General features: G+C 35.3%; 1 protein-coding gene across 1 annotated transcript in view; it reads right to left on the bottom strand.

Annotated features, from left to right (window-relative positions):
• IQCM (IQ motif containing M) overlaps positions 1–12,119 on the bottom strand; it is a 407,761-nt gene that overhangs the window by 289,752 nt on the left and 105,890 nt on the right. Inside the window, 1 exon segment of the mRNA XM_078002318.1 lies at positions 1,699–1,814. Coding sequence (XP_077858444.1) covers positions 1,699–1,814 — 116 coding nt within the window.

The following is a 12,119-nucleotide window of genomic DNA, read 5'->3' on the forward strand; positions in this document are numbered from 1 at the left end:
ACTTCAGCACAATATAACTATCCATGTAAAACAACTAACTGCACTATTGCTAAATCTATAAAAACAAACTTAATAAAAACATTAAAAATAAAATAAAATTAGTTTTAGTAAATTTGACTCACAAGGAATTTAGCAACATATGCTAAATATTATATATTAATAACTTAAAAGCTTTGGTTTACAGAAAAAATAAAAATTCAACATGTGTTATTTAAAATGACAGATTAAGAACTATTCAACAGGTAGATAAAATAATTTTGTAAAATATATTTCAGTTGTCTAATGATGTTATGGACTAAATTGTGTCCCTTTGAAATTCATATGTAGAAGTTCAAACCACCACTGTATTTTAATTTGGAAATAAGGCCTTTAAGGAGGTAATTAAGATTAAATGACATCATCAGGGTAGCATCCTAATCCAATATGACACCAGGGATGCATTAGTACAGAAGAAAGACAACGTGGCCAGGCACAGTGGCTGACACTTGTAACGCCAGCACTTTGGGAGGGTAAAGTGGGCGGATCACCTAAGGTCAGGAGTTTGAGACCAGCCTAACTAATATGGTGAAACCTCATCTCTACTAAAAATACAAAAATTATCCAGGCACAGTGGCAAGCATCTGTAATCCCAGCTACTCAGAAGGCTGAGGCACAAGAATCACTTAAACCCAGCAGGTAGAGGTTGCAGTGAGCTGAGATCACACCATTGCACTCCAGCCTGAGCAACAGAGCGAGACTCCATCTCAAACAAAAAGAAGAAAGACAATGTGAGGACACAATGAGAAGGTAGCAGTCTGCAAGCCAAGGAAAGGGGTCTCAGTAGAAACCAATGCTGCCAGCAACTTTATCTTGGACTTCCAGCCTCCAGAACAGTAAGAAAATAAATTTTTGTTGTTTAATCCATCCAGTCTGTGGTATTTTGTAATAGCAGCAAATGGCAAGTCCAGGGGGAAAAAAAAATCAGTGATATGAAAAGAGAGAAAAAGTTAAAGAAGATAAAGGACAGGACAGACATATTCACACACAGAACAGAACATGTAGGAGATGCAAGAAACCCAGACATATTTACAGACACTGAGAAACACAATATTGTAAAATAGCATTACATGGTCTTTTAAGAAATTGTTGCTAAAGATGTCTGAATAACATGAGTTTCTTCTGCTATTCACATGTATATATTAGGACATGCTTTGAGAAATAGATGAATTTAAAGTACCAATTCTGCTTTAAGATCACAAGTTCTCATGTCCTGGATTAGAGAGCCTTCATTCAGAAAACCATCAACATGTGGTCATAAAACTGCCCTTGGATTTTTTAATCCTTTCATTATCATGCCTTTAACAGATATCTACATTCTCCCCTTGCCTTCATTATGTTTTCTTGATAGCCTATGTACCACTACAAAAATAGTTGAGGTGCTAACACATTTGGGGCAAACCATGTGATGATCATTTTAACTAACGCTCGTCAAATAAAAAATGACACGCATATTGTGGGATCGGGTGATCAGCAAGATTTACACAAGACACAAGAACAGAACTAAAGCATTGCTTCAGAAAAAAATGAATTTCAGTGGAGAACTATCTTAGGCCTGAAATAGGTCCATAGTAAAATCTCAAGTGCTTTCATCAAAATTAACCCAATAATTTACTGGAAAAATGGTAATTCAAATCTACATCCAGTTTTATAAATACTTACAGTATAATGATCCCGAAATATTGATGATGATTGAGAGAAAGTAACTCGACTGGAGTCATAAGGCAAACAGAAAGACCTTGTCGGCACAAATCCTCTCCAATCATAGAATGCTTTGTCTGTTAGAAATATCAATGCAGGTTAAAACAATATTTATCCAGGAAAAGTACACACTGACTATATTGCTTAATGTTGCAAAGAGTAAACAAATCATCTTTATGGCCTCACTATTCTGTATTAAAATCACATCTTGTCATCTAATCAGAGAGAAATGAAGAAATGATAGGACTGCATAGAAAGAGGCTTCAATTAACTGGTGCCTTCATACGGTAAGGCTCTCATGTTTTTATTGCACAGTGTGCCCATCAGAAAACGAATAGGTTCATTCTCTTCACTATCTCCTCCTGAAGAACATCAACTTCTTTTTTTTTAAAAGAAGCTTAAAGCAAAATCATATTTGTGAATAGCACTTATAAAAATAAAAAGAAAACCTCTCTGTATTACACACTTTAAAAGAAAATTCAGCATTTTATAAGGCACATGTTTTGATATTGCAAAGTAAATTAAATTATGAAAAGTGTTTAAGGTAAATAGGTTGAAAGCACAAAAGGTTAGCCAGCATCGCCACATATTTCTTCTGTCTCTTGGCAGTTGGTACATAAGATTTCTACAGGAACCTTTTTTCTTTAATCATAGGAAGGAGATTTAAGATTGATTTGTCCATTTTTTTCTCAGATATATTAATCATTTAAAAAGAAGAAAATTCAGTTCAATCCTGCCATCCAAATGAACCAAACTATTTTCATATTTCCAGTTTTCTTTCATATATGTATATGTGTGTATCTATATAGTCTTTCCTGAAACTTTCAATGTAATAAAGTCATCCATGGACTGCTTAGTTGTATATAAATTTATAGAAAACTCAAGAAGTAATAAATTCTCTCACTTCACTGCTTCAATTTATTTACAGGATCATAAGTTGAGTGCTCTATGGGGAGGCAACGAAGTAACATAAAACATTAAAAAGGTAATGGTATCTCAGAGACAGTCTAATCATTACAAATACATTCTACCTCATCCATTTCAATCAAGAGTCTCTGCACTCTTTCAAAAAGGCAAAATCTCTCGAAGAGGCAACACAATCATATATTTCAATCAAAATTCAATGTGAAACAGTGGAATTCTTTTTTTTTTTTTTTTTTTTTTGGAGACATAGTCTCACTCTTTCTCCCAGGCTGGAGTGAAGTGGTGGGATCTCGGCTCACTGCACTGCAAGCTTCCCCTCGCGTGGTTCATGCCATTCTCCTGCCTCAGCCTCCTGAGTAGCTGGGATACAGGCACCTGCCACCACGTCCGGCTAATTTTTTGTATTTTTTAGTAGCGACGGGGTTTCACAGTGTTAGCCAGGATGGTCTCAAACTCAAAATTCTTTAATGGAAGCAAAGGCCAATAACGAGTAGCTTGTAGAGAATCTGAGCATTTTAGTCCTAAGAAGATAGCAAGGAAAAGGCTATGCCCTTTATATTTTCATTTGGAAGCTTTATAAGACCAAGAGAGTATAAAAGAGTAACACAAGAGTTATTAAGATGTGTACACCCTTACATTTCTTATGAAGCCCTCTTAATGAATTCAAAGCATTCTCCAACTCATCAGCATTATTCCTGACCTACCCACTCCCCTTAATGCACCATTACATACAATAAACGATATCTCATATTTTAGATAATCATGCTTCTCTTTCCAATCTTCTTTTTGAATTTATAAACTGTTTCAAGGCAAGGACTATAACTTACCTGGAACTGCTCTGTGTTTCTGATTCATTAGCAATGTGAATGAGGTAGCTATGAAAACACTGGTGAATAAGAAGGAGGATACTGAACATTCCCAACACAAAGAAATGACAAATTTCTGAGATGATAAATATATTAACTACCCCGATCTGATCACTATACATTATACGTATAAAAACATGACTCTGTACTCCCATGAATGTGTACAATTATTATTTGTTAATTTAAAAAATAAAATTAAATAAATAAATAGAATTTCTCTGTGATTTAAAAAAAGAATTGGTCTAAAAAGGTTAAATCTTACAGGCAAAGATGTTATCTTCTTGATACTGAAGAGTCTAACCCAATATATGAAACTAAAACCTATACGACTTAATTTTCCAATAGTGTCCAGAGCATTTTCAAATGTTTTATCTTGTTTACTCACAAAGCAGACTCACAGAGTTGAAAACACCATGCATTATTTTCTCCCAGTATATAGGTATCATACTAGAAAATATAGCTATAACTTTTCTGGAAGCAGTAAAGCCTCCACTAAAATCCTCAAGGTAATCATTCACATACTGATGTATGCTAATGACTCCCCCTTAGAAGCAAGGCACAGAAGGTGACATGCAACAAATTCCAGTTTATTCCACAAAGTCAGTCGAAAGTTATAAGCTAATAGTTTGATGAAGACCAAAGTCATTAATCAGACTAAATCTTCACAAAACCTTCCTGGAGTCAACAATCTTCACAGATAATGCCACATAGAAATAAAGGTTCTGAATCCCAGGGGTGTGTGTGTGTGTGTGTGTGTGTGTACACATCTGCACAAGAGTAGGCTATATATTGATAGGTGGAACAGAAATCTTGTCAGTAATCCCAGTTATCAGTCAGCAGGACAGAAGAAAATATCGTAAGAGTAAACAAATCTGAGGAAAACTCAATATCAAGATTTGGAAAGAAACCAAAATGGTCACCTCAGTTTAACAAGGAGTTAAAAAGTAGCTATCCTTGAACATAAAAAAATGTGTTAATTAACTACTCATACTGATATCTGACTTTGCATTTCTTCAATATTTTAGACTATCATCAAAAAATATTAATTCATGTTAGTGTGCTGCCATTCTGCATATCTAATTTGCATATCAAGACTTAAAAGTCTTTTGCTTGCTTTGTATGCACCATAAAACTGAATATAATGGTGTGCCCCAAGTGTCTGTGCATGTCTGTGTGCACACACGCGCATGTGCTTCTGGATTAGAAACTGATTTGGCATTGACTACAAGGCTAACCAACAAAGCCATAAGAGTGAAAGGTCCCATAGAATCCAACAGAAATAAATACATGAAGAAACAGAAAATCCTTAAAAATGGACTTTTAAAATTCTGATTTTTAGATATTTTTCACCAGACCATCTCCCCTCATTTTCTAGCATCATCTTGATGTTTATAATGATAATCATTTTCCAATTTTATTTTCTGTTTTTATTCAAATTTATGTAGTTGACAATTAGTCAATTATTTACACAGGTGGGAGACATTTCCAAAACCTAATAAGCAGTTGTTATTTTAGAAGCTTAAATTATACAAATGACTCACAGAAAACTGAAAAGATCGTATATGACAGGTGATAATGTCAGGGAATGAGAAACAAGGGAAAGAAAAAGGAAGGAAAGAAAAGTTCTTAGGTAGTTAAAACAGTCCCCACATCTGTAATTTTTGTAGTGACAAATATTATCTTCGTATCGCAAATGAATACATTGGTTCAATTCACCTGGATATCAGCAAAAGACCCAAAGGCAATAGTAGTTCAGCATTTAAAAATATGCTGTTTTAGTCAACTTAGAAACCAAATGCTCTTAAGAAATAGTCTGTATATGTGTCTTCCAGAGTAGAAGGAAGTTCAAATGAAAATGAATCTTTATTAGGATATGATAAAATCAAAGACATTACTGGGTTTAGTGGTCCTGTGTCCCTAGAGCCTCTTTTATGCCAAGCTCATTCTGTTTCCCTTTTATCAATTCTCTCGTATCAATTAATTCTTTGAGTTAATTGCACATGCAGTTTTAATCTGTAGGTAATTATAAACAATTAATAGTTAGGAGACAGAATTAGCAGTTCTTAGTTTGATTATCTATATAATTAAAAGGGGTGGTAAACTAGAGTTGACAAATAGCATCTTAATCATTTGAATAATCAAACCCCAGAAGCTTGCTTGGGTGGCTGAATTCCATCTGTTACATTAGTTTAAATTTTAGAATTAATGACTGAAATGTCCATTTAAATCAGTTCTTATGTGTTGAATTTATAGTACAAAATGAACAAGGCATATACTCTAAAATTACTTAAACCATCTTCTTTTGTTTGTTTATAATAAGCTGTTTCCAAAAGGATTCAATTAAAGATTTGAAGAGGAGAAAAAGTAATATATTTTCCTCACCCATTGGAAGTGTTCATGGAGGTGACATCTCTGTAACAAAGACTGATAAACAAGAGAAAAGTATAACAAGCTTGTTTATCAAAGTTTTGTGTAACATGGGAAGCTTCAGAAATGAAGACCCAAAGACTCAGGGAAAACTATATTTTTTATGAAGAATGGTCATGTAGAAGTATGATTGGACAAAAATGCCGTATGACCTTATGGTAGTAAACTAGGGGAAACTCAGCAAGGCCTATTTCTTCAGATTCGTCTTGGCTTCCAGGTATGGGGCAGGACATTTGTCATAAGAGAGTCTTCAGAAGGGAAGGTAGGACGTCAGAGAGTGAATTTCCTGGGTTTTATGGCTAGCTTTGGAGTAAAGGAATTCTAGTTTCTATGTCCAGCTTCTAGGGAGAAAAATCCAGAGAGAGCTTCCTGCTTCTCCTGTCCTCTCAATCCTTGCAGCTCAAAATACTCAGCATGCCAAGAGACCACATTTTTGGGGTATCATGTTCTGAGTCCTAACAGATTCGATAGACTAAATTATGTACATCTAGTGAATGCCGGTTAATAATAATGGATACCGTTTCTATGTCATAAAATATCTAAGAAATATGGATAATTCTTTTCATACTATGTTCTGTTTAACACTTTGTGTGCTGTGATGGTTAATAATGAGTGTCAACTTGATTGGATTGGAGAATACAAAGTATTGATGCTGGGTGTGTCTGTGAGGGTGCTGCCAAAGGAGATTAGCACTTGAGTCAGTGGGATGGGAAAGGCAGACCCACCCTTAGCCTGGGTGGGCACAATCTAACCAGCTGCCAGCATGGCTAGAATATAAGTAGGCAGAAAAATATGAAAAGAGAGACTGGCCTAGCCTCCCAGCCTACATCTTTCTCCCGTGCTGGACGCTTCCTGCCCTCGAACATCAGACTCCAAGTTCTTCAGTTTTGGAACTTGGATTGGCTTTCCTTGCTCCTCAGCCTGCAGACAGCCTATTGTGGGACCTTTGTGGGATCTTGTGATTCTGTGAGTTATACTTAATAAACATATATATACATATGTGAGTTTATAGCAAACAAGACATGCTTTTAATCCTTTTTTGGCTATCTGAAGAAACCAGAGGTTTGTAGATAGAGAGCAAAAACTAAGAAGCAAATAAGCTTAAGGTAAGTCAGAATATATATGGGAACTTCATTCTGATTAAAAAAGAATGTAATATAGATAAGTAGCATCACTGTTGCGTAACATGTTTCTGAACTGCCAAGTATTTGAACAAGTTGGGAAGATACTTTGAAGCTAATAGTAGATTAAAAAATCTTCAAGAAAATAATGACTTCTGGTCCAATATAGTCTGTTACTCTTGGCTGTGAGGCAGCCCCTTTACAACCTCAATAAATACTATAATGACAAAGGAGAAGATGAAAATCTCAAGGTCACAAAAAATAAATCTAATTATTTACCAGTTTGCAATTGAGAAGAAAATTTAATTAGGATAATGGAAATGAATTGAGGAAACCAATCAGTGACTTTTACATAATAATATACTCACCCCTCCCTAATCTGAAAAACGGTAGAAAGATGCTTAATATCTCCCAAGGAAAAAAATGCAGGAAAAAAAAAGAATGAAAAATGTTTCTCTACAATGTAAGTGCCACTTTAAAATAACTGATTCCCTTTTCCTACCTTCATCTACCACAATTCACGTAGACACTACAGCTCCAGGACAACAACTAGGCAACAAAGCAGCCCTGACTTCAGCAATAGTATTTGATACAGTCCTATGGAAAGGAAAGAGTTCTGTGTGGAGGCTGGGGAGGGCAGGTATTGATAACAATGCATAATGGAGATTGTAATTTTTCATGAGCTAAATAGCTGCAAATAATAAGAACGAAGGTGTGGAATAGGCAAGTCTCCACCTTAGCAGAGCTCAACTGTTTGAGACAGATGTCTGCAAGTTATTGGGAATTAGGCAGAGAACCAGGCATTGACACCTGATCATCAACTATAGAACTAGATTTTTCTCAGGGCTGAGAAAAATCCACACGTTCTTTCTATTTGTAATCACTCACTGCCTAGATCAATTTCTCCTTATCTGGGGCAGAGTAAATAAACTAGGGCCTATATTAATCACGGTAATACTTGTTAACACTTATTGAAGGCTCAAATTACTAAACAATTTACACACATTACCTGACCTGTGCTGCAGAATAACCCCATGAGGCGGATGTTCCATTTGACAGAGGAGAAAACTTATTATGTCCCTTGCTCAAGCTCAGACAGAGGGTAAGGGGTTGTGTGAACCCAGATGTATCTTGAAGCTTACCTGTGACTGACACAAGGGAAAGGGTCTCTGGTAGACCAGTCAGAAAGAGAACCATGTCCTAATCCCTGGAACCTATAAATGTTAGCTTATATGGCAAAAGAAACTTTGCAACAGTGATTAAATTAAGGATTCTGAAATGGGGAGGGAGATTATCTGGAACTGTCCTGGTGGGCCCCACATGTAATCACAAGTGTCCTTACAAAAGAGGCAGAGGGAGACTTTACTACAGAAGAGAAGATGTGATGTGGCAGAAAATAGAATGGAGTGATGTGAAAAAGGGCTCCTGAGCCAAGGAATGCAGGTGGCCTCCAGAAGCTGAAAAAGACATGGAAGTAGATTCTTCCCTAGTGTCTCTGGAAGGAACTGGTCCTGCAGACACTTGACTTAATTCAGTGAAATTGATTTCAAACTTCTAGCCTCTAAAAATACAAGAAAAAATTGGGGATTGTTTCAAGTTACCAGGTTTTCGGTAATTTGTTACAGCAGCCTTAGGGAAACTAACACAGTCTACAATTCTAAAAATTCAGTAAAAGTGTTTAAGTCTAAAAATATTCTGCTAGACACAGGGGAAAATTATAGAAAAGTGCTTGGCATTCTCACTATATTATAATAAGCCAACTCCTTGAAATAGAAGTCAAAACAATAAGGAAATAACTAAGAGTTTAACAATAATAATAATTGTAAGTCAAATAAAAATGAAAATTAGCATTTTTAAAAGGGAAGAAATACAAAGAAACCAAAAATGTAATGGCAGAATAAAAATGTACTTCAGAGTTAGTAGGAGTATAAGTGACAGCATAGAATATCAAATGACTGGATTTGACAAGCACTCCTAGAATGCAGAAGAAAAGCATCAAAGATGAGAATTATAAGAGAGAAGATTATAGATTAAAAAGCACAAAAAATAAATATCCATCAAAGGAACCACACACATTACTGAAGATGAAACTAGAACAATCAGAAATGAAGAAAATATACTATGTAATAATTTCCTGAGCTGAACAAAAGATTTGAATCATCTGACTATTGGAGTTTATTGAATTTTGGGGTAAGTTTATTAAAAGAGACTTGCATACAAATATATTCTGCAAAATTACAGGAGTAAAGAAAATTTAAATGATAAGAATAAAGAAAATTCCATACATATTCAAGAAGAAAAACATCTGCAAAGGTATAAACTCCAGGTTATTCTCAAATTTCTTCTGTGAAACAGCAAAAGAATCAATCAATAATAGACCACCAAGAGAATTTTCAGGAAAGTGAAAAGTTAAATAAATTTTATAACCAAATGGTCTTCAATGTGTAAAGGCCAGGAAAAAAATCATTATCAAATATACCAATGCTCTGAAAATTTGCTGAGAAAACACTTGACTGAAGACTGAAGCATGAATCAATAAAAGAATTTAGAAACCACGGTATAAGAGAACTAGCAGTTCTTCCCCTCACCAGTATACTCAGTTCTCACAGGATCAGGTGCAGTTACACGGATACTACAGCTTGGTCTTAAAGTGTGGTCCTGCCTGGCTTCACCTCACAGTTTCTATTCTGCATATTCTACTTTCTTAGGAACCAAACCATTTTTTTTCCCCTAGGGTATAAACTTGAACTTACTCACAGTTCAAATGAAATGAGCTTTCAAACTGATTTCTGTTCTATGATTATCCAAAGAAACAATAACCAGTTTGTTCTGTTAGGCACTTGCAAAGACTAAACATTTTATTTGGTTTGGAACATGTACCCAGAGACCCAATATAATGGCGATTTTTATTTTCTTGTAACTTAAATATGAGTTTTCTCTGTTTTAGCAACTCAAACTGAATCACCTGAATCATGACCATGCCCTTCACAAAGCTCTTCCTTATATCATAGGAGCAGCCTCTGGGTGTTCCTATAAAGCTGGGTGGCTTAACTAAGAGGAAAAAAAATAACAAGCAATTGTCTTTGGGCAGCAGAATACTAGGTGGCTGTCATGATAATGTTCTGTATTTTCCAAATGTTTTGCAATTAATCATAACTAATGGCAATTTTAGAGAAAACACATTAAAAATAAGTCTATATAATTTTAGGTAAATATGGGCAAAAATTATGTTAAAATTATGAGCAAAGCAAGGTATGGAGATAGCAAAATGAAGTTTAGAAATGTTTGTCTATAAGGAAGCATTAGATTGAGACTAAATTTCATTCATCTTTTTCTAAAGAGAACATTTTGTATTTGTAAAGGAGAAAATACAATTTGTTTAAACTTCCTTTAATAAAGATACATAATAAAATGAATGTTTCCTTTAAATATGCCCTCAATGGCACCTTTGTGGGAGTGGGTGTAGGGTTGGGGGGGTGGGCAGTGTGTGAACCACAGTATCATTAGGTAAAAGTAAGAATGCACATTACCTTCCCAGGAAGGGAGACAGACAACCTGCTGTGTCATAATAGCTTTAGAAAACTTTGGTCTCAGGCTTACAAAGTGAAGACTCTTAATTAAGAAAATCGGAGGTCCTGATGACAAGTCTATCAAAGATTGACTTCTGCAATGTAGGGGCTACTATCTGGCTTTGTAATTTGAAAAAGCCTCTTGGATGGCAGCATACTTGTCATCTTTGTCAGGAAGCACCCTGCCAAACGCAGCTCTTGCGGGCAATGGGCTGCAAACTCCAGCAGGATTGGGACTGCGTCCCGAGCAGTTTTGCCGCCTGCATAACCACAGTTACTGGAACAGGATATGCACTAATTGTGTAGTACAAATGATTGTTCTGGTGAACTAGATGATACATGTTTTACAGATAACAGTGAAGTATAGGTTTCTAAGCAAGAAAGACAGAGGTCCTGGGGAAAAATGGACACTGAGTGATAATTTAAAGGGCATATTCTTAGTGGTCTACCTGAGAAGAAGCAACAATTAACTAGTCTTTTGTTTATCTCACATAATTTGATTTTTTTAAAAAAATACTTATTCCAAGTTTATCATATATTAATGAATCATATATACCTTACCGATTTTAGCCAAGACTTTGATGCCTGAACTCATACATCTCTGATGAAAATGAAAATTTGAAAAGACTTTTAGGAAAGTAATTGTCAGTAATAAAAGTCTTTTAAATGTTCATTTTTTTGTAATATCAATTTCTAAGAGTCTTTCCTAAGAAAATTATCTGAAATGTGAGTAAAGGTTAACAAAATTGTTTATTATAGCATTACTTATAATAATTATACAGAAAACACTTAATATAGCAAGCTTGAGACTGCTACTCTTAGCAACATCTGCTTGTAAAGTTGACCTTCAGTTGATATCTTAGAACTCAGCAGGTAAACAATTCCTGATATAAAACTTTCCCTAAATGATAAGAGTGTCTCACTATACCCAGACCAATTGTGCAAGCAATATGGTTTTTGTTGAATACCTGCTTTCCTTCCAGAAATCCGGAATGTTGGTACGTGCTAGGCAGAGTATGCCTAAGTGACTAGGCTCCAATAAAAATCATGGGTACTAAGTTTTAAACAAGTATCCCAGGTATATAACACTTCACACATGTTGTCATGACTTGTTGCTGGAGGAATTCAGCACATCCTTTCTGACTCCACTGGGAGAGAACTATTGGACTCTTGCTCCTGGTTTCCTGTGGATTTCATTCCCTGTACCTCTTCCCTTTGCTGATTTTGCTTTGTAACCTTTCACTGTAATAAATCTTAGCCATGACTACAACCATATGCTAAGTACTGTGAGATCCTCTAATGAATCACCAAACTTGGGGTGGTCTTTGGGACTCCAACATAAAAATAAAGTTGGAAAAAATATAAATGTAAATATAATATAAATGTCCAGAAATGGGAGACTGGGTAAATTTTACTATCTCATGCATTGACTTATTCCTCAACAACAAAAGTTATGCTCATGAAATATTTTACAT

The sequence above is a fragment of the Macaca mulatta genome, chromosome 5, assembly GCF_049350105.2.
Source record: "Macaca mulatta isolate MMU2019108-1 chromosome 5, T2T-MMU8v2.0, whole genome shotgun sequence".
NCBI lineage: Eukaryota > Metazoa > Chordata > Mammalia > Primates > Cercopithecidae > Macaca > Macaca mulatta.